The following is a 24,004-nucleotide window of genomic DNA, read 5'->3' as shown; positions in this document are numbered from 1 at the left end:
GCCTAAATTCAAATTCTTACACAGGAATGGCTAGCTACGGCCATGCATACATTGAGCACATGTTCTTTGCGGCCCCCCCCCCCATGGCCCCCACAAGGGGTGGGCCGACAAGGCTCCAGCCCTGGGGCCCGGGAGGATTTTAAACATTTTTTTGTTTTTTCACGCTATAAATTCATCATAAAGGGGGGCCCCCGTGAAAGTCTGATCGGGGGGCCCGTAAAAGATATCCGCCTAGGGGCCATGCCCCCCCCCCCCCCGGAAAAAGTTAAAATGACGGCCCGGGTGTTTGGACGCAATATTACGTACTTGATTGTAAAGTGGTTAATGGTTTTTTGCTCCACTTCCTGGCAATATCCCGTTTGACTTTTTGCTTCGAGCTAATGACAATTTTTCAGGTTAAGAACACGTCAGTCCCGATTTGAGCCAGACAAAGTATGGTCACAGTACTTTAAAGTGTATTTACTAAACATATAGTGGCAACGCAGATTTTGTTTATAGTTTTTCGCCTAATTTGCATGAAAAGCCGTGTTTGAATGACGTGTGATTGATCACGCTGAGGTACGCAATGATTTATTTCTCTAATACAAAAGAGTACACGTCATGATGAATGATTTTAACAAATAAACGTCAGCTCCCTTCCAGTCTGAGCCTCCTATTTAAGTTCGTGTTTGTTTGTTTCAGGTGACAAAATTAGCGAAGAGCCTTCTGAAGGAGCCTTCGTCCGGTTGATCTTTTCCCTACTTTGGTCCCAGTGTTGGTGCACTTGTTGCTTTGTTTAGACAGCCATGTGAGTATTTATTTTAAATTAATCGTTCGCGTTCCGATTTGTCTTTACCGCGAATTTATAAGCTGCCAATGTCGTCTAACACGAGTTGTGAAGTCTTCTCATTTACTTCTACCGCTGTCGCGTGTCTTCATATGTATCGCATAATTGATGATTGAAGCCATTTGTCCTGGGAGTAATTTTTTTTCCCCCTTCATTGCGCCACATGAACCGTTTTGCGTCAGCAGAAACGTGTAACTTTTATCACGCTACGCGTCGATTCCTAGCGTGGCGCATCAGCTGTTCGGTCGTTTGCCTGACCTCGTATTTTTGTCATCTTGCACAACCAAACATTGGTGAAACGCATGGCGTACGATACATTTGACTACTCCAGACCCAGTTGACCAATCGCGCCGGACGTAAGCGCTGGCGTGAGGAGTGTTGCTTTCCGTAGGAAACGGTGATACTATTGTCTTATGGGTGAGTGGATGGAGTGTTGTCAGGACCGTCTTAAGAGTATCATGGGGGGGGGGGGGGTATTGATTTTTCTGAGGCCCTACCAAACAAATTCTCAAATTTCAACCAGATCTCATTTTTGTGAGGCCCTCTGGTGGGCCCATGCCTTAAGATGGCACTGAGTGTTGATCCGGACAGTTCGGTTGTATGACTCGCTAAAAACCAAACCTATTCCTAGGGAAACAGGGCTTTAAGATTTTAAAATTAACCCCAAATTTCAAGAAAAGCAGGTTTTTGCACCCCATGAACTGAATAGGACTATTTTGTGTCTGCAGAAACTTATAATTTGATCACCGTGTTTTCCTATCCTGTCAAACCAACTGTTCTGTGGTCTGCATGGGGGGGAGGGGGAAGAGAACAGGATATGAAATACAATGAAATTGAAGAGAAGATGAACAGACTCTTCCAGAAGCAGTCTGGCTGTCGCGTTTGGTGTTAAGTACTGGTGAGAGGTTTATTGTATTTTTTAGGAGTAAAAGTCGTACTGTGTGGTTTTATTTCTTGGGGGGGGGGGGGGGGACTTCAGTTGTCTTCTCGTCCATTATGTAACTGAATTTTAAATATAAGAATATATATATATTCTGCATTGGTTATCATTTGTAATGGAGACTTGCAATAGACGTTAGTAATAATGGTATAGGGCGTTTCTCTCATGTAATTGAATTATTGGAAGTATTCTGTACTATTTATTGTTGTAATGTCGTTTTATCTTTTTGCAGGACAATGCTTGTAGCTTTTTTATTGATTGGGTCTATTCTCTCGGCTACTGGACATATGGGTGGCCATGCACCCCAGCAGCAAGTTTATTCTGGGCAACAGCAGATGCACCAACATGGCTCTGGGCAACCACAACAACATGGCTATATGCAACAGCCTATGCAGAATCAGCCTAATATAATTAGAGACAAAACTCATGTACAGGACAGAGAGTAAGTTGTATTAAATGTGTGATCTTTTGAAAGAGAATCTGGTACGTTGGAGAATTTAAGTCTTCTTTAATCTATTTATTTTTTTAGAAAAAATCTAATTTAAGAAATTGTGTGTGTGTGTGTGTATAGAATTTAATCATTCAACCAACAGGCTTCAATTTAAACTAGGGCTTAAGAAATCTCAGGTTGGTATTGGCGCGTAAAGACTTTTGTGTGATTTTAAAAGCTTTGCAAAGTTCTTGCCTGGGGAAAATCTGGAATTATTAGGGGGAAAGAGGAAAAAATTTTCTAAAAAAAATCTAGGAAAGTAGTCCATTTTTATTCTTAAACCTAGACAGCATATCTAGGAAAATCATTCTAAGTAAAAAAAATATTTTCTCAAAGTAAATTGGGATCTGGCGACATCATAAATATTGATGGTCAATACATCTTGTAAGAAGAAAAAAACTCCTGGTAGAAACCATTTTATGGTAAAGTCCTTGTGAAAAATTGTATATTGCTGTGACCTTTTTATAACTGCATTCAAAGTGTTTCCCGAAAACTCTTGACTGTGCATTGTAAAAAGTCGTGTATAAAAATACATATCGGGAAAGCTTGGTTGTGGTAATTTTGTTTGCTTTATCTAGAATTGCTTATTGAAGTAAATTTACTTATATCAGGGTTTTCTATAGGGGAATGGTATTTTTTTTTTATTTGAAAACTTTGAGTGGTAAGAAAGCTCTGGGATAGGCATATTAAAAAAAACCAGAAACTTTCCAGTAGAGATTGATGCAGGTTAAAAATGATCTGTATAAAATTACGTGTTGGCTTTGCTTAATTTGAGAAACACTGACAAGCATGTGAAATTTAAAAATTTGTAAATTTGACTGACCCTGATTACCACTTGGTGTCCTGAATTTTGCACTAGAGTTTCTACTGAGTGTAAGCCAGCTACAAGGAATTGTTATGCAACGAAACAAATTACATCTTTGACTAATTGTAGGTAAATGGAATGAAAACCCTGGCTACCAAATGTTCGAGTTCGCATTATTCTGAAACGTGAAAAGAAAATCTCGCAAAACTTTGTCATACAGTTTCAATGGATTTCAACTATCTGAATAAAAGTAAAGGGGTTGAAAAATTTTTCTGAAAAAGAACAAATGTCTATTTTTGTTCCATGGGCGGGAGCCCATTGAACTAGTGATGTTCACTCTTCCTGTAATTCAAGGATGTTGGTGAATTTTTAAGGCAATGTTTCCAGATGGTGATATTGCAGAAAAAGAATTTTACATTCCTTGATTTTTGTTTTATTGGGTATATTTTGAAAAAGATAAGTGCATGTATAAAAAACTATAATCTGATAATTTGATTTATGTGATTTGACTATATTAATATAACTTTATAATTAAATTTTATATTTTTTAAATTAATAAAAAAATCTGGAATTTTTAAAAAATTAATACGAGATCTGGACCTTGGTCGGACCAAGGTCTACAGATCTGACCAATCTGTTCTTTTTCTTGAATGGATAGAAATGTTGGCCAAGGTTTCCACAACAAACTTTTAGTAGCGAAAATTCGGTCTCTATCAGTATCTAATATTTCGGGCTAGATAGAGCGCCAATCAACAATCGCATTAAACAGTTTACACTTTCTCTTTTTTTTTTTTAAATTCTAATAAAAAAAATATTTTGGTTTTAAAAAAACAGAAATTCTGGACACCAAGTAAAGTCCTGATTTTTAAACCAGTTTTATTTTTAAAATTTTTGTTTATGAAATGTGTAAGATTGGATCACTTTTTAAATGAAAATGCTGTCTAATTTTACTTTGACAGCATTTGCCTAAATGCAAAATAAATAGATGGCAATCCATTTTTAATTTGTTTGGGGGGGGGGAATAACTAATATCTGTAATGGCATATAGCTGTTTTTAAATAATGTTTCACGAACATTTGGAAGGGAGATTAAATTACGAGGAACTGTAACCGTTTTTGCTGCCCGGGACACATTTATTTTACCATCCCTATAACTTTTTACAATTTGATAATTTTATTATGGTGTTCTTTGTTCAGGGTTGGCAGTTTTTGATGGTTTAAACCAGTGATTCCCACAACGTGGGCATTAATGTCCCCTAGGGGTGTGGTACAAGTTATAGGATCCTATGGGTTAAATTGCTTTGGGGGCGATGGGACAAAAAAGGTTTGGGGGGGGGGAACCTATAGTTTAAACTGTCACGTCAAAAACTTTTTTTAAATATTGCTTTTTAATTTTTCCCATTGGAAATACGTTAATTGGATGTAATGTTTAAAGTGACTATGTTAAACAAAGGATAAATACTTAATGACTGTAAAAAAAACTTCTACTCCTTACAGAATTATTTTAGACATTATATAAAATCCTGTTGGGTTACTGTTGATATCAAATACTTCAAGTTTTTTACTGTTTTATACAGAGATGGTTTCTGAGGTCAAAATCTAACCTTTATATGTATGTTGTATATTTTTAATAAACTGCTCTATTTCGCTTAGCAAATTGATCACTGGTAGTTTAGATAAAACGAATCCTTAAAATTATATTTTATGTTTTAGACTTTGTCAAAATTGCAAATCTTAATTTTTTGTTTTTAAATAAACTTAATATATAATCAAGTTTTGTATCATGTTGTATATCTATTATGTTCAAAAGCATTCATTTAGATTTTTGAGTTTAAATTTTAATTTTTGATGCTCGTCATGTCAAAAATCCAACCTTGTCTTCGTTCCCACCTAGAACTGCTGCCCGGGGCAACTGCCTCCCATATAGTTCCAGCCTTGATGACCCTTGCATAAGGTTATCCACCAATGTCAATATAACAATAAATTGCTGGCAGAAGCTTTACTAACATTTTGAACAGATTAAAGAAGTATTCTTGTCCAGAATTTTTTTTTTTGCTTTGCTTCTGTGTAATACCCTGTATCCAAATTTTAACTATTTTAAAAACTCTCTAGTGAGAAACTTTCTTGCAAATTACTTAGATTATGTGTGTGTGTCTGTCTCAAATTTATAAATCGTTTCAGAGGTGCTCTATAAAAAAAAAAAAAATTGTACCTGAATTCTTTAATTTGTCTAGCCTTGTATTAGATGGCTGGAATTTTAAGAATCTTGTATTTCAGTAACTTCATATTAAACAAATTGGTGATCTCCATATTTCTAATCAGCAATTAGACCACAACTAGCTTTGTAATGAAATGTATTTCTTTCTTCATTATATTTTGGGTTTTATTTCCTATTGAGTATTCCATTCAGTAAACTGTTGTGAATAAAAAATGTTTTGTACACTTAATGTATTTGATATTATATAAAATATAGCTTGCTGAAGTGAAATAGTGTTCTCATGAAGTAAATTTTTATCTATAGGCATATTAAAGAACATTTGCAAGGTGTTGTTAATCAGCCAGATGTGAGCAAAATGACTGAGGAAGAACTCCAATTCCATTATTTCAAGATGCACGACAATGACGATAATAACAAGCTCGACGGCTGTGAACTGATCAAGTCTGTTTTGCACTGGCATGGTAAGATAAAATAAATGATCTAGTCTTTAAAGTTACTCAGGCTTAAAAATTTTGTGTATATAGTATATGCGTATCGGATGTAAAGGGCACACGTCTATTTTCATATTTGGATAACTCTATTAATTTGGGTAGAGTAACAAGTATTGCATAGGTATAGAACATGGTCTTTTTATTTTTTTAATAAATAAATTCACTTTAAAACAACAGAAGTGCATATGTACTTTTTTTTTTTTTTTTTTTTTTTTTTCAGCCTTTCTATAAAATTTCTTTTACTTTTGGCATGCAGATATTTTCCTGCATATAATTTACATGCAGAACATTTTATCAGTAATGACATCTCAAGGAATAGAAAAGTGGTTAGTCTCTTTCCGTGCCACCTTTTTGTGGAAATATTAAGGGCTTACTTTCAGAAAGTGAGAACTTTTTAATTTTGAAATATCTCTACAACAAAGATCAATAGAATTATGCGGTAAACGGTACATTTATTAGCAAAACTGTAAGAATGTTGTACAGAAATTTCGAAAATTTAAAATTTTTTTAAAATTAAACTGGAGAGATTTTGGGGTTCCGAAAATCCTCATTTGTGTGAAGAGAAACCATTGCATTCACCTAAAGTTACTGCATGGGCTGCGGTATGCATCATGTGTGCTTACATTCTTCCAAAATTGTAACGTAACGTTCAGTAGTAATCGTTTTCTCGCACGAAGAAGGGGCTGATAATGCCTGTGATGCATACCGCAGCCCATGCAGTAACTTTAGGCGAATGCAGTGGTTTCTCTTCACACAAATGAGGATTTTCGGAACCCCAAAATCTCTCCAGTTTAATTTTAAAAAAATTTTAAATTTTCGAAATTTCTGTACAACATTCTTAGAATTATAAGGTACGTTTATTAGCAAAACTATTGATCTTTTGTTGTAGAGATTTAATTTTAAAATAAGGGTTTATTTGCTGATCACCCTGTATAAGGCATTACACATAACAAAATTTTGGACAGTCTTGCAGGGAGTAGAAATTTTTGACTTGTATTGTTAGAAATATCTTGTTTATCTAGTAGGTGAGCACTATAGCTTTGTGCATTTACCTTACGTGTCAGCTGATGTTAGACAACATTCTCAAGTTGTGGCTGAATGCGGGAAAGGTTGTGGATTAAATCGTTTGTTTCCATTATTTCTTATTGGAAGAGTTATAATAACTCTTACATAACCTTTGTTACGAATATACTGCCAAACTGGAGTGAAGTAAATTGATTTATTTTAAAACAATTTTTTTTTTTTATGATTTTGATCTTCCTTAGTTGAAGAAAGCAAAACAATGGGAACAAAAGCACCAACTGGAGGTACCACGAAGGTCTTTACTGATTCAGAGCTGTCATTGATGATTGACCCCATCCTCGACTTGGATGATAGAAACAGAGATGGATTTATTGATTACCCAGAATTTGTTGCTGCACAAAAATCTCGTGGTTTTTAAGTTTTTCTCATTCAGAGTATTCTTAATTTTTTTTTTTTTTTTTTAATATGTAGATCTTAAGGATACATTCCATGTATATATATTTTATGTACACAACGGCATTTTCGTTATTGAAATGTCTTTTTTATATGCTGTGATGTGAAAGGTGAACAATTTTATCAAATTAATAAAGCATTTAGTCTTTACATGCATGTTGATGTTATTGGGGAGCCAAAACATATTTTCATTTAGAACAGTGTTGAAAGTTTCTGGGCTTGTAATCAGCTATGTCTACACTGGTGCGTTTTTTTCTGCGTCAATGCGCTTTTCACTGGCACACCTGTCATCAAGCGTGTCGTAAATCACTCGGGCGTGACTCAAACTTGTTGAAAGGCTGCCATTTTTTAAGAGGCATTCCTTTTCCTTCTGCTCCACCAGGTTTGGATTTTCGTTCAATTTCCCTTTCCTTTTTGTGAAGATTCAGTGTTGTTTTCGTAAGTTTTTCTCGATTTTTATGATGTCAACAAAAAAAAAACGTTGATACTTTTGAAGACTTCAGGTCACGTAGTGATTACGTTATATTATTGAAGGTAAATTTAAATTAACGGTAATTATAATTGTAAAATTATAAATTAAATGATTGTCTCAAATTATTTTTTTGGTAGAATTTCATGTCAAAATGCTGGTCGATTTCATGTTTTTGCGAAGAGCTTGCGTTACAGAGGTTTGCTGTGTAATTATAAAATAATTCACGAGCTCTTCGTGGGGCGACCTCAATGCATGTGGCAATCCAAACACTGCGTGAGAACTTTAACCAGATGTGTTGGAGGGCTATTTATGATAATAAGATCTAATGGTATGATTTTTCAAAGTATATAAAATTGGTACGCCCTCCGAATATCACTTTCATCGGAGGTCCACCGTGCTGTTGAAAACTCTTGACTCCACACTTTTATAAACATTTCGTGGAGACACACGAATAATACTTAGTCAACTGTTGGAGGATCCCCTTACCGAATGCAAGACCCCTTTACCAGTGCCTGTTTCTTGCATGGGCAAACGGGGGCAAGTGCCCTTCGCCCTTGCAATTTTAGGAGGTCCACAAATTTGGATTTCCTTTCCTTTTATTTTTTTTAACCTTCCTTTCCGTAGAGTATTTCCAAACGTGGAATTTAATTTGAGAGTAATTATGTAAACTTTTTACATAATTGTAATCTGTAGCAGACATATTCAACCTGCTGCTCGCGGGCATTGTGGTGCTTTCAAAGTGCTTGATGCTCGTGTCAGATTTCATGTTTGCGAGTACTTGATTAGCGTCCCAATTTGAACACTCTGCACAAATTACATTCAACGATTAAAATCATCCTAATTTCAAGCAATCTTATCCCAAACTTGATAAGTGTGCACCCTTTTTGATGATGGGAACAAGCATTGTGCTTGCGACTGGAAAAAAGTTGCCTGAAAGAACGTTATATAAAAGGGGGGGAGGGAAAAGATTAATGTTTGCACAGGGCCAGAATTTATGAGGAACAGGCTGTGCCCTTCAGCGCAATAATCTTCGCTATTTTCTCAAAACTGTACAGTTTTATGCAGATTTTATTTTCATTAATATTATTAGAGCTGCAACCAGAAGCGTACGCGGGATCAACCTTTCGAGTAGCACGCCGAGTTTAGGGATGAGCGCACAAGAAATTCTCTTCCAGAGAAATTTTCTGTTACTGACTGTCGAAAGTACGGTATTTCAAGTTTAAAAATTGATTGGAACAACATATTAAATAATTTTCTTTTGATATTCGGATTTGTGTGCGAAAATATTTTAAATCTGATCATCTTGGGCTATCATATTCTGCTACTTTGTATTATAAAAATTATTTAATTTTAAAATTTCAAGTTTTTCACTTCTATTACCACGGATTTAGTGCTTTGGTGAATGAATAAACACTTGAGAAAAATAATGCTGCGCTGACTATAATTTTGAACGAAAAAAATTATTTAAATACGTATTAGATTACGACTTAGCAAAATAGAAGTATACAGTTTTCTTAATTTCTTTGACTTGACTATATTCGGGTAAAGTTGACGAACGACTTCATTCAATTTTTAATTTATTCCGAAGTTGAGCAATTTTGAGAATGATTTTCGTCTATATATCGCGTCATAGAGCTATTTTCCCTCACATATTTTCACATTAAAATGTGGAAATTGCAACCACTGCGACAGTTGCATCGCCATCTGAATTGAAACGCCGTATTGGTGAAGACAGAAAAAAGGCACGCCACTTGAGGCATGCGATAAAGTTCAGCGGTAAAGAAAAAAAAAACGAGATTGAAAGTTGAAAGAACAGGCACCAGTGAGGACATACCTATTGGCAACTTTACATGCCTTAGGTAATTATTTGGGCTGTAATTTACTTTTATTTGGGTGTGGTGTGTGGGTTTTTTTGACAATTTTTCTTTTTGGCGATAGTTAGTGATGGATCAATTTCCCATATTTTTATTCCTATGCATTTGTAGTGTTAAGTGCATTTACTCTTTTCCACTGGAGCACTTTTTGCTGGCTGAATAGAACATCTTGGCATTAGGCTGGAGGTTGCGCACCCCGGTTTTAGGTAATCTGAAACTACAATTTTCCCACCTTCTCTTTCAAACAAAGGAATTTTAATACAGAAAATAAATTGTACGTATGACATTAAAAAAAAAGTTTTCTGTTTATTACACTGTATAAACTGTTAAAAATTTTATCTATGCATTTTTTAGGGGTCTTTTTATTCAGGCTTGCAGGGGCTTCCTAGGGTCTTTCAACTGCACTTATGGTCCTGTTAAAAATGCACTTATTGCGTCATTTGTTTCTCTAGTTTGGAAAAAATACAATTCATGGGTTGTGAAGCTGATCGTGTTGCTTTTGGGGCGCGGATGAAAAAGGTTAAATCGGCTCTTAAGACTTTCGCTGCACTCAAGGTGAGTAAGTATGGTCCTCGTCACTCACATACGCCTGGTATCGCAGGTCTGTAGTTATCCGCAAAGAGCCTCTAATGTCTTTATCATCGTCGTTGTCCAACAAGTAGTAGGTGGACGATGCAGATTCCTGCTTGGCTTTGAGATGATACAGCAATGGATGTTCGACTTGTCTCTTCATCGGAAGCATTGCGATTGACCTTTCGTTGATCGGGCTCGCGTTCGACAGTCTCTCTTCCGCTGTGGGCTGTTGCGACGTGATTTTAAACCACAATTCTTTAAGTCGAATCAAACAAGTCGGTGGCCAGTTGTCCGCCATGTGCATCGCAAAACACCCAATGCCCTGCATTTAGAAAGGAAATTGTTATCAATACCAAACGGGTTACCAAAATATTTTGCAGCACTGAAAACTCTCTGCAATTCTCTGAATAATTTGGGATTACCTAAGCTGGTGTTTTTTTGTTACCCACGGTTCCGTTGCTTTTGTCGACGTTCTTCGGCAGTTTCCCAGAATTGCCTACACAGAGACGTATTTATGGGGAGGGCCTCTAAGTGGACTGTAAAGCTGTAAGTAGCTCGGAGGGGCGGCAAATTTGAGGAATGAGTGGTCAAGAAAATTGTGTGAAGGGTACTAAAACCAGGTTATAGAGTAGACTAGGTTAAAGAGCAACCAAAACACTGTGATCGGGCCCGGAGCCAAAAGAGTGCGCAAGCATGTGAGCCGCCAAGGGAGTGGCCCAGGGAGTTCGCTGTATGGATGACTTCAATAGTTAAAGAAACATCCGTGAGCGACCTCGGGAACGAAAAGATACCTAGAACAGGTGTGGATCCCCTGGGTAACGATATATTGTGTAGGTTCATTGGAGATCCTCTCCCGTATTTCACGGACCAATTTTTGTTATTCGCGGCTCTTGGAGGTGCAATCGCGCACCCCCCCCCCCCGAATCTGCTCCTGGCCTACAGTGTACTAATAAAGTCGATCGAAGCACATTTCAACAGCACAAACATAAAGACACTAACTAGAATGACGAAGAGAGCCGCATACAGAGAAGTTGCCAAAGGCATTTGTAGTTTTTCGCAAAGGGCTCCAGTCGTTAGTCCACCGAGCAAGTTCCTGCAAAATATGTAACAAAAAAAAAACTTTTTCAAGTTAATTATGGCTGTATACCAAAATCGCCGCTTGTAGAAATTTCTTAAGAATGCATAAATGGGTTCGACGTTTAGGAATACGAAATGTCTCCTCACCCTAAAGGTATCGAGAAAGAGACCAAAGTCGAAATCAAGCTGTATGTTCTGAAGTCATCTGGTAGTCCAGATTTCCTAGAATAATATTGAAGTTTAAAAATTATTCCAAAATGTTCAATATTAGTGCATGATCAATGTTGGTAGTAATTGGGGAGTGGTGTGGGGTTTTTGAAAATTTATATCTCCCTTGAGCAACACCTGAACCCGTTTACATGGGAAGTAGAAAAAGTGCGATAGTAAAAAATACGTGGGGGGGGGGGGTTGTTTAAAAACCCACTTTTTCCCAAGAATTTTCACCAATTGCTGTTTCTTTTAAGAGCGAAAGTCGTGTGCAATATTGCAGATGTAAACTGGGCTTTTTACTGTGCTGCTGCTACTAAACCGTACATGGACCTCGTATAGACCAGATGCATAGGCGTACGCAGAATTTTCTCGAGGTTTCGGATTTTTTCCTTCTGGGGTCGGTGTTATACGTTTTTTCCTGCAAAAAATAACACTATAATCTTGGCTCAGAGGGGTGGGTTAGAACCCAAACCCCTCCCCCCCCCCGCCCTCTGCGTACGCCAATGACCAGGTGTTTTTTACAGCTGCGACCCAAAAATTAGCTTTGTGACCCATGGGACTATTTTTCTCTTAGAATTAGTGAAGTAATGAGAGCATTCATAATACATTAAGTGGATCCGAATGACTCAAGGACGCCCTCACAAATCTAGTTTGGGTTGGGACCCATAGCGTGAAAACCCTGCGAATCTGGTTTGGGTCGTGATCTGTAGCTCAAGCGTCTCTCACTATAAGTGGATTGGTACGACCCGCGCCTCTGAAGGTTAAAAACCCCTGTGTGGAATTTCTAATAACGAATCTGCACATGCCGGAATGTGTATTGAGTGCCCCCTAACGTAACTGTGTTGTCAGAGTTGTGCTTGCTTAACGCATGCGCTTTCCCAGGTCCGAACGAAATGCTCACATAAGTTTTACGTTCTCTCTCCGAGAAAAAGAAGTTTCTCTTCCTCCAAACGCGGATCGTGGACGATGTCCCGGGAGGGACGAATTGTTTAAGTTCGTTTGATCTTCCCGTATTTTGCAAGACGGACAAATTCTCTCTTAGTATTCGGCTCTTGGGAATAGCGATCGTGCCCCTTTGGATCCGCGCCTAAGCGGAGGCAAGCATTTTCAGCTGCAAATGAAACCGAGGCATGCATCTTCGGCTACGAACAGAGCTAGACAACTTCAGATTCGAAAGTGACTCATTGCGACCAATCGCGGGACGCTAGATTTCTCTCTCGCTCGTATAAATACAAGATTTGATATACGTACTATATACTCTTGCAGGCGTGGATCCAAGGCAATGTGTCGGAAGAGGCGATTTATTGTGCAAATTCATCGGATCGTCCTGTATTTGCCGGGAGCGAGAGATTCCTTGGAGGATGAACAGAACTGGAAAGCCGTTCGGTTTCCGGGACGAACCAATTTTTCTTATATCATTTATAGCTCTTGGGAGGGACGATCACTTTCTCCCTCTTTTTATCCACCTCTTGGTACGTTAGGGGGTAACTAATTTCTCGTGGCAATTTTGACTAGTGAAACCCCAGTGAATTGGCTCTAGTGCCTATGATGCTTTTGAGATGACCCTGAGATTAAACATTCGTGGTTCGGATGTAAATTTCTGCATCATTCGCTTTACCAAGCGGCACGATCACCGTGTAGTTCCACGGCCCTTCTTATGAAAATAAGTATGAAAATTTTAAGGAATATCACAATGCAATCCCAATTCACCCTTTTTTTTTTAATAATGGCAACTCTAAATTGATGGGACAAAAACTTCAAGAGGTGATATGACTCCTAAACAAGCATTTTTGGTCATAGAATGTGTATTGGAATCGCAATAGCAAAGGCAGTAAGTGTTTTTGGAGAGTGTACAATAGCATTTTACCAAAAGAATATATATATATATATTTTGCTGCAATAAGTGCAATCAAACATTCGAGCGTGCCGGGTATTGTAATGTGGTAGGATTTCTCGTGGTGCAACCTGGGTAACGCAAATTTTACCACAAGTCATTTTTCCGTTTGATCATTGTTTGGCGCAACACATTTGATGGTCTTTGCACCAATAAAAATTAAACTCCAATCCGAAGTTGCATATGCACCCTCGAGGGTTGATAGCAGCAAATCAGTTGGAAAAATGTTTTTAGTGAAGTGCTGTTGAGCACTCTAAAAACAACCACTTTCTTTCAAACCGAGCACAACTCGAGTCTATCGCCATGGGCGATTTACTACCTAGTGCAGGAAGCGTGAACCTTATCCGAGTGCGTATCTAGTGGTGTCTGATTTTTCAGTGCTGCCATCTATATTTCAGGAGTGAAGTGTAATGATTGAATTTATTTACCGCCTTTGCTATTGCGATTTCGACCACACATTCTATGCAGGAGTCTTGTATCACCCCTTATCAATTTAGAATCACCTCTTGCATTTAGGGGAAGAGGAAGTATTGCTTACTTTGCGGCTCTCAGTGCAGCAGAAAATGAGCATGATATGAGCGGCCCGGCTCCCAAACCTTTCAATAAGAGGCCACTTATGATGAGACCGATGCTCCTGGAAGCAACACATAATTAAATAAGAAAAATATACAATTAACGAATAAATAAATTTTGTATACAGGGTGTATCAAAGAGTTCCATGTAATTTTATATATTTATTGCGAAAAAAAACCCAAACGGAACAATCGACGTGGAAATCTATCGATAAAATCTCCAAAAAAAATTATTTTTTTTAACAAAGTCCCATTAGTTTTTGAAGCACAAGCAGGGAGTTTGGTGCTCAGGGCGCTCGACCAGGCAGGACGCTGAGTTTACTCTTTTTCCGTTTAAAACTACCGGGCGGGGCGGGAACCGCCAAAATGTATACTGGCCCTAAGAAACAGCAAATTTTCGTTTCTAGTTACGCCCCTGATCACAAAGGATGTCTCACGGCTGTATCCACCCAGGCGCGGATCTGTGGGGTGATCACCACACCCCCCCCCCAAGACAAATGCGAATATGATAATATTGTATTCAATAAATACGTTTAAAATTATTTGTAGCAATGTTTTTGACTAAATAACTAATAAAATGGAAAAAAACCGGGGTATTTTTTTTCAAAAAGAGTCAGAAAACACTTAAAAATCGTGACTGTCCCGGAAAATACGGGCAGTGCGGGACGTATGGTTACTTTATTTACAGTTTAAAAAAAAAAAAAATCTCCCCTCCCAACAGCGAGCTCTAGATCCGTCCGTGGTGCCAACCCCTTAACTACTTTTTGTGTCTCCCTTCCACTTGATTTTCATCCGTGGCTTTCTTAGAATATCCTAAGATGGCGGGGGTGGGGGGGGGGTGCGATGACATATGGCTGTTGCTGCTACTACTAAACCAAACATGAACCTCGTCCATCTTCCTCAGCGGAACTTCTAACGAATTGGTGTATGTTGGAATGTGTTTGTACGTATAGTGAACCTTCCGTGAAGTTTGTTTCTGTGTAATGCTTGTTATGTAGAGTGCTGCCATCTGCAATCCATTTTTTTAAACTGAGTTTTTTCTCAACTCATAGTGAGTAAAGTGAAATAAATGAATAATTGTATACCGTTGTAGGCCTGATGGTCTCAGCGGCGAGACTTTTTAACGGGGAGATCGGCTCGCATTCGCCCCTCGAAGTTGGGAACCGCAGAAAACCAACTTCAGCCGACCACCACTGCGGCGACGGTCGGATTTGACTCGCGATGCGAGTCCGTCACTATGACCACTCAAATATGGCTGCTTCTACTGAATCGAACCTGCACCTCGTACACATTCCTCTGTGGAATTTATGACGAATCGGTATATCTCGGAACGTGTGTGAGTGTATGTATAGCATGACCCTAAAATATGTATGTTGCCTGCCTTTTGCTTGTTTTTTGTACTTGCTAGTGTCATCTGTGTTCCATATTTTTAGTGAAAGATGGTAAATGCTTTTGAATTTTCATGTTACGTCAGTACCGTGTTGTAGGACTACCTGTTCTCTGCGGAGAGACTTTTTTAAATGAGAGACCGGGGCTCGCATTCGTGAACCATATGGCTGCATGTTGAGAACCCCTGGTCTAAACCATACCTAATTTCAATCCGAATAAGCGCCAACATGGCTTGGTACAGCAATAATAAACTACCTTGTTTGGGACACCCCTCATATCTACAAATTCATCAGATCAATCAATTTCGGGTCAAATTTCTATATCGGATACGAATTCTTACGGTTTCCATGGGAGGAAAGACCCTGGTCCTATCAAGGAGAAGGCCACGGCGACCGAAAAACAACCGCAGCTTTGAAGCAGGAATTCCTTCTCCTGTAAGCAGAACGACATTTTGATTTAATTGGCAAACAAATCAGGACGACATGAATCAGTTACAATATAAAGTTCCAACTTGGAAGAACTTACGGCTCTATCGGCTAATCGACCTGCTGCAGGGGAGCTTAAGCCATAGGATAAGAAAAGGCAGAGATAGATGCCGCCCATTTCCATCGGGCGAAGGTTGAACTGAAACCGTAGAAATAAGAATGTAAATTAAGTATCAAATTTCTCACAGTGTGTGTGAATATAAACATGCTGAAGAAAGGAATGACAAAAACCAACGGATATATTACAATATACTGTTCTCTGCGGAAACACCATGCCTATACGCAGGATTTTCTCGAAGGGGAAGGGGGTTGTTACGTTTTTTCCTGCAAAATAACGCTATAATCTCGGGGTTAGAATCTCCCCCCCCCCCCACTGCTTTGTGTGGGCTAATGATGGTTCCTATAATTAAAGCTGTTGTATTCTGAGCCATCTATACAGCCTTATGTGAAGCGGAATGAGTCCAGTCCCTCAATGTTCAACGCCTACAACCTCAACTACTATACTGTTACTTAACTGCACATGCACGTTCATATGCGGAATTTATAATGAATCGGCGCATGCCAGAATGTGTGCTCGAGGTACTGCACTTGGTCTCTAACGTATTTATGTTGTGAGAGTTGGGCTTGATTCGTGTTCTTGCTGGTGCTGCCATCTGTCTAATCTGAAATTATTTCCCACCCCCTATAACTGGAGCTCTATAGTTGTTCATTTTACCTTTAAGTAATTCTTTTCCTGCATAATGAGTATATTTAGTTTTTGACACAAAATAGGCATTAGTATATTTCCCCAATATTCTTCACCCTTCTGAAATGAAGATGGTAAATGCTAAACTATCACACAGCCTTACTACTTCTACTAAACCATACATGCACCTCGTTCACATTCCTCTGCGGAACTTTTAAAAAATTGGTGCACATTGGAGTATACGAGATGTGAACCTGACGTGAAATTTCTTTCTATGCAATGCTTGTTATGTACGGTGCCGCCATCCGCCATCAATTTTTCTAACTATGAGTGAAATGAGCCTGTAATGATAGAATAATTGTGCCATTGTAGGCCTGTTGCTCTCTCTGAGGCGAGACTTTTTAACGGGGTGATCGGGCCGCATTTGCACCTCGAAGTTGGGAACCACAGAATGTCAACTTCAGCCGACCACCACTGTAGCGACGGTGGGGTTCGAACCCGGGTCCTCGCGATGAGATTCTGTCACTATGATCACTCAACCGATCGAAAACTATGGAAAGTCTCCTTGAATTTATGGGGGGGGGGGAAGAATTTCCGAGATCCCTGAAAAGACCGAGAATCCGTCCAGCCTTTGGTGCGGAATCACCGTGTCCGTGAATGAATGAGTGTCACTCGTGGCCCTCCACAACTATCAACAAGGCCCTTCTATTCTGAATTTATAGCGTGAAAAAAAATTGATGATAATCGTGTCGGATCCCCGGGCTGGAGCCTTGTCAGCCCCACCCTTGTGAGCGGCCATGGTGTGAACATCGAAGCACCTTCTTGTAAAGTCAACACCATACTCCCTAATGAAATAGAGCTCCTTGAAACACCAAATTGACTCATCCCCCTCTCCCCATTCATTTCTAAATGGGAGAAGGAAGAAGTGCAACCCCAAGATCTCTTGATGTATCCCCACCCCCAGCTCATTGGGTGCATATGGAGCTCCATGATAATGAGATCTGGTGGCTGGCGCAATGATTTTCAAAAAGTATGTGAATTAGTAGGCTGGTATTTTGAGCCAGGTAGAAATGGGGATCCAGAACATGTTGAGGTGACCTTTAATAACTTCTTCCCATTGTACGGCATTAGCTGTTGCTGAGCGGAAAAATGTTTATTCTCAAGATAGGTGTTTCTTCTCTTTCAGAGCTGTCTTCTTATTAATACAATAGAGCACGCAGGGGAGTACGAATCAAGTTTTAGTGAGCACCTCGTAAATAACAGATTGAAGGTTGTTTACGAGGTTGTTTGAATTGAGTTTCGTTGGAATTTACATTCAAAGTTTGCAAATGTCTGATTGTTAACTTGTGAATCGCTGATGAATGGACCAATAATTTTGTTGGTTGAGGAGAATATATTCGTACCTGTCGGAGGTGATCACTGAGAGAAATGAGCACGAAGGCGTCCGCAGTTACGTTGCACGTAACGCAGCTCAATGTCGCAATTCCGGCTCTCATACGTAACACGGCTGCGAATTCTCGGATCGTTACGGCCGAACGTCTTCCTGAACGACCTTTACTGTTACCATGGTCGACTGAAAATACAGAAAAATACATGTACAAGCTGTCCGGACTGAAAATATCCAAAAGTAACGGCTTATATTGAGAGAATCATACATGATTACTTATAAATTTAATTTGCATAGAAAATGGATAACAACTCAAGTTTATTCTGCAGGTCAATAAAGATCAATGTGAGCGGGGACTTTTAGGGACACTGCAGATGTCCAAACGGTACTCGATCGCTCACAAAGAGCCTTAGTAGCCTTTGGGGAGTTGTTAAATCAACCGCGTATATGTATAAAGTGTACATACATCTCGTACCGAATTTCTGACGAAGCAGTACATGCAAGAACGTGTTGCGTGTGTGTGTATGTAAAGCCTTAACGAATTTATGTTTTTTGAATTATGCTTGTTTCGTGTTCTGGTGGTGCTGCCTGATCTGCTGTGCACTCACTTTCTTGTAGTGGAGTTTCTCTCTAATGATGGCATGAACGAAACCAAAACGCACTTCGCTTTCTTGCAGATGTCCCTTATTGTGCGTTGTCTGTTTAGGTGGATTATCTGGTCGACTTCTTTCATCAAAACGTCGTGATGACGAGGTGACTGACCAGGTCGCGTATCATCATTCATAGACTCCCGTCCCTCGCGGGAACACTTGCGCCAGTTCAGCGCAAGAGTCAATGACAGTGCACGTTCACCGATGCATTTCGCAAACTCATACTCTTTCTGCCACTAAAAAACGAATAACACCACGTTGCTCTTTTTGACTCACAAACATTCTGCAGACACAGATGAAAAACCACTAATTGCCTGTTGGAAGATACTGTCGGTCGACCATCATCACATATCACGTGATACAGCGCGACCACATTCCAGTTAGGGTTGCCTTCCTTACCTCCCGCTCTACCACTTCACAAAGTTTCGCCACACTCGTACAAAAATTACAAATTATTATTAGAAATGCTCCGTTTCATTTGACCCACCCTTATATGCCGTGTATATATTGTGTGCCTAACGTGAAACTTCGACTTTTGTTTTTAAATGCGGTCGGCCTACTCTCTGTGGAGAGACATGTTTTTAAATGGTAGATAGGCCCGCATTCATGCCTTGAGGTTGGAACCCCCCCACCCCCCAGAAAGCCAACTTCAGCCGACCAAGGCTTCCGCATGCTGACAGTCAGCGCCCAACTTCCGCGAAAAGAGTGGGTGCAGCGATGGTGCAGCACTTTCTTAACTAAACGTGTGTAGTTCTCTCAATATAAGCTTTTAATTTTGGATACTTCTAGCCCGGACACCCTGTACAGTGTTTCTTTTGTGAATAGACGAAACAATGATGAAATGAAATATTACTACAATGAAAACTCCGCGTAAGACCATTTTATAGGAAAGGACCTCATGATAGGGTCAATTTTTTTTCTGATCCAAAAAAAAAAAATTCCTAACAAATTATTCTACCTCTATTGAACGTACGTACATACCTCCATCATCAGAAATGATCGCGAAAGAGAGGGCGCACGAAGCAAGCACGATGACCCCTATCGACACGAATGGCGTGTAGTAACCGCCAACCTAAATGGTAAAACAACACTTCCGTAAGAAATTGGAACGGACAAAACAGAATGTACTCAACTCGAAGTATATATACTTTCGATTCTTACCGTATACAAGAAACTTCCCAGCGGAGGTCCGCTGATCATGGCTACGGTTACAACGGTCTCTGTGAGACCCTATAAAGGAAATAGAACATTTTTAATCAGTTTTTTCATTCTTTGTGTAATATCAATATAACTACTACTACTATACCCTACATATATATACTTATTAACATATACCATATAAATATTAGCATGGGGAGAATTTCTAACGAATTTGTACGTGTCGGGAAGCCCTGGCGTATTTATTTATGACGTCGGCGTTATGCGTGTTTCGTGCTTTACTGATGCTGCAAACTGTCTTTTATATTTTGAAGAGAAAGTGGCAGATGCCTAAATTTTCGTGTTTTGTTAGTATCGTGAAAGAGCCTGCCCTCTATTGAGAGACCTTTTAAATGGGGACCGGCTCACCTTCGTACTTCGAAGCTAGAAGACCAACTTCTGTCGATTACAACTGCCGCCAGGGGAAGTTTGAAATCTCAGGCTATACATATATAAGTGGTTTTGTAAAATAACATATGTCCTGACTGATTCATCATCGCCGAGCCAAAACCGCTGATGCTATAAACATGAAATTTGGTTAATAGTTTTATTTTATGACGTAAACGCTCACTAAGAAGGGGTTTTTCGAAATTCGACCCCTAAGGGGTTCGAAAGAGAGTTCAAAGGTTACATAAAGAACTCACGCAAATCCGAAACCGCAGAATCTAGTCATGAAATTCGGTCAGAAGTTTTATTTCAACATGTAAAGACTAAGTAAAAAGTGGTTTTTCGAAATTTCACCCCTAAGGGGAGTCATGAAGGGTGCAAAGGTAACAGAAAAATCATGCCGAGCCTATACCGCATATATTCATGAAATCATGGCTCCCCACATCTGGGGCCCGGGATAATTATCATAATTTTTTTGCTTTTTCACGCTATAAATTAGCTACAGAAGGGGCCCGTTGAAAGTCTGACCGAGGGGCCCCGCTACAGGATGTGGGGGGCCATGCATGAAATTTATCAAAAATTTTATTTCATGACGTAGAAACTAACTAAGAACCACTAACTACTACCTTCATCACTGGCTACCATTAACAAAGGAATTTCCATTTTTCCCTTACGCGAATTAAAGTAAACAATGTTTGTATGGCATACAGCTTGTTAATCGAACTTATAATGTTAATAACGAAGCCTTGCGACCGAACGCATAACAGATCATGCGATATTACGATAGTGGGAATTATCGTAAACCAAGAAGTGCCGTGATTGGCTGAATAGGGCCCTTCACTGAAAAAAAGAGTGTAATCGTAGAATATCGGTACACACGCGAAACATACAACTAGATACTTATCCACCGCCCTATTTCACTTCGGGAAGAAGCCACGGCAGATCGGAGCATGAGCTTTAAGTGATCCGTCCCGGTCCCTACTCGCTTCTCAACTAGATCACTTAACATCAACTAGATCATGGCACATTTACAGATCACTTAAGTGACCTGGGGCGCTGTTTCAGATCATTTGAGTGGCACATTTCCATATCCCTTAAGTGGCCCATGGCACATTGACAGATATCGTAAGTGGCCCATGGCACATTGACAGATATCGTAAGTGGCCCATGGCACATTGACAGATATCGTAAGTGGCCCATGGCACATTGACAGATCACTTATGTGTCCCACGACACGTTTTCAAACCAATGAAGTGGCCTGCACTCTTCAAAAGTTTGAGCACGCTTGGTATAGAGTTTCATGATGTCCGAATATAAGGGATCCAAAGATTCCGATGGCCTAGGGGGCGTGTTGCATTGCATATTCATGAATTATCAGCCACCTCGTTGGGCATTTTGCCTGTTGTGGTGTTGTATTTGTATTTGTATTATTAGGGAAGTTGAGATCCCCCCCCCCCCCCACACTATGTATATTGGGTGGCTCATGCGGCCTCAGGATCTGACACTTATGGCTTCATCTGAAACAATCCAATTAAGGGTGCAATCAGAACTCCTTGAAATATTGAAATATTAGGCTGACTCATCCGTCATCTTTGAATGAATGTGTGATGTCAGTATTATGTTGTTGCTTTTTTTTTTTCAGGAGATTGATATAACTCTGGAAAATGATGAGATCTTTATGATACTCACAACATAATAACCTGGATGAGCAGGGAACGTGCGTATGACAGTGGCCAACGAACTAGTGAGGTAAGCAGCGAATCCCGCCCCTTCGACGAACCTTATGCAGCAACACAGAGCGAAGAACACCGTACCTCCCGGACACATTTCCATACAGCTGCAAACAAATAGTAATGGACATCAATATATCGATGTTTCTTGGCTGCGTCATATTCGAAATAGTAAGCTCAAACTCACCCAAAGAGTATCGTCGATCCACCCGTGAGAAAAAGGCTGGACACGATCACGAATCTCGTACTCGTCGCCATAAGCTACAAGAGAAAAGTTCATGCATCATTATATGTATAATCTTTCTTTAATATGGCGAACGATCGACAAATGCATACTGCATGTACGAAAAAATTAGTCTGCCTAATGCTGAATCAAAGGTATACGTAATACGTACGCATTTTCCGGCAATGCAGCTGAACAAGATCTGAGAGAAACTGTACGCTCCAAAGACCAGAGAGTATTCTTCAGCGCTCAAACCTTTTTCCCTTGCCTGAAATGAAGTTCATCAGTTGTTAATGATAAAACGAAAACGCGTTCTACCATAAGCCCCGTTTACATGGGAAATAGAAAAAGCGGGTTTAAAAAAACCGCTTCAAGAATATTCACCAATGACCGCTCTTCATTTCTTTTCTTACGAAGGAAAAAAGTCTTCAAGCGGGTTCTAGAACTCCCAACGATACCGCAATATTCTTTTTCTATTGATAATTTAAATTATTGATATAAAACGTTTAAATTTCTCTCGCGTAATCAGTATCACTTTGAGGGACAGGTGCAGGAAGTTCCCGATAGGAATCAATGTTAAAAAAGCGCCGATTTCACTGTGACAGCGCAGAAATTCAGTGGAATATTTCTCTGCGGGAATAATTTTTAAAAATTGAATTAAATTCCTAATTTTTGTAATCTTTATTTTGTTGTGGGTTGCTTTTAGGGATATGAAGTCGAAAAAAGATTAGATACAAAATAATAAGCCGGACCTACTTTTGAGTCGGACATACGTGCACAATAACACTGTGTGATTTCACCTTTTTATTTACATTTTATCAAGTATGAGAATTAAAATTTATACGTCTCTATTGATGCTTTAATATTCAACTGTGCATCGATTGATATTGTTTGGGATTGTTCAAGTCGATCCCGTCTATAACGATCCCACGTATAACCTTTAAAAATTCCAAAAACCGCTAATTGTCGCCAAACATGAAGCCAAAAGTAAGCAAAATGATAATTTTTGACTGAAATCACTGGAAAAATTGCCAAATGGCGGGTACTCGCAGTGGATTGAAATGTAATTCATTAAAAGAACGTAGAAACATAAAAACATTTTAATGTTTTCGAACATTTAAAACATTCATTCGAGGATGATTTTTTCAGTCATAACTATCCAAATATAATTAATAAGGTGAGGAAATAATTTTAATTCTTGATGCCAGTCAATAATTAAAATTTGCGTGGACTTCGTTGAAGAACGGGAAATTTTCATAAAAATAAGTCAGGATGACCATAATTACCGGAAAATAGGGTCATCCTACTACAGTAATAATTATTTTCCGACTCACTCACCAGACGCGGGAAAAACGGAGCTATGATGGAGTAGCAAGCATAGTTGCAGAATATCCCAGTCCATAAGGTCAGCAATAGTAACCACTGCCGCCTACAAATCGGCCAGGAAGGTGAACACGACGTCGTCGGTATAACAGTTCTCCTGCTGCTGCTGTCTGCACTGCGGTGAAGGAGACCCATCGACCAAAATAGGTTGAGCGAGACTAGAGATAAACGATGCATGTACAATACCAACGCCGGACTGGACCCTGTAGGTATCAAAACAAAAACTCGACCCCGGATTCGGTGAATTCGATCTGATTGACGCTTTGCACACGCTTCACAGATTTCGGAACAAAAGGGAGTTGAAATGATACCCCTAACTACCTCCTCTATTTTTTTTTTATCTTACTTATTCTGAAGAAAGAAAGGACACACTTCCATTAACGTTGTCGACGAAACAAAGGTGTCTCTGATTACTTGTATGAACGGAAACTGATGCCAGTAGAACCTTTCACCCTCCTTCACATATAAATGGAAACCGAAATCGGCTGTTAAATTTGAAATTCTTTCCCACAAGGAGAAGTGGCTGCATTGGCTACTTATTACTTTGACCGCACATAAGTGCATTTTGCTG

The 24,004-nt window shown here is 39.3% G+C and overlaps 2 protein-coding genes across 2 annotated transcripts; one reads left to right on the top strand and one right to left on the bottom strand.

The window, feature by feature from the left end:
- The first annotated feature begins 475 nt into the window (after nt 1-475).
- Nucleotides 476-7,395, top strand: LOC149088264 (multiple coagulation factor deficiency protein 2 homolog). The gene is made up of 5 exons (XM_089246071.1): nt 476-558; nt 682-787; nt 1,999-2,208; nt 5,582-5,739; nt 7,035-7,395. Coding segments are annotated over exons 2-5 (546 nt in total). The 5' UTR covers nt 476-558; nt 682-785; the 3' UTR covers nt 7,211-7,395.
- A 2,545-nt stretch (nt 7,396-9,940) lies between these two features.
- Nucleotides 9,941-23,581, bottom strand: LOC149088263 (MFS-type transporter SLC18B1-like). Its single transcript, XM_089252834.1, has 13 exons — nt 23,389-23,581; nt 22,223-22,318; nt 22,015-22,088; nt 21,787-21,934; nt 19,675-19,743; nt 19,495-19,585; nt 17,880-18,049; nt 15,832-15,930; nt 15,647-15,738; nt 13,884-13,979; nt 11,389-11,463; nt 11,164-11,257; nt 9,941-10,486 (listed from the first exon to the last, which is right to left on the bottom strand). The coding sequence occupies exons 1-13, from the start codon at nt 23,566-23,568 to the stop codon at nt 10,142-10,144; spliced, it is 1,629 nt and encodes a 542-aa protein (XP_089108960.1). The 5' UTR covers nt 23,569-23,581; the 3' UTR covers nt 9,941-10,141.
- Nucleotides 23,582-24,004: the final 423 nt, after the last annotated feature.

Source organism: Pholcus phalangioides, unplaced genomic scaffold (assembly GCF_987345545.1).
Source record: "Pholcus phalangioides strain wild (caught in Gottingen) unplaced genomic scaffold, Ppha-v1.0 ptg000003l_1, whole genome shotgun sequence".
In the NCBI taxonomy this organism is placed as follows: domain Eukaryota; kingdom Metazoa; phylum Arthropoda; class Arachnida; order Araneae; family Pholcidae; genus Pholcus; species Pholcus phalangioides.
This window is presented reverse-complemented; position numbering and strand designations above follow the sequence as displayed.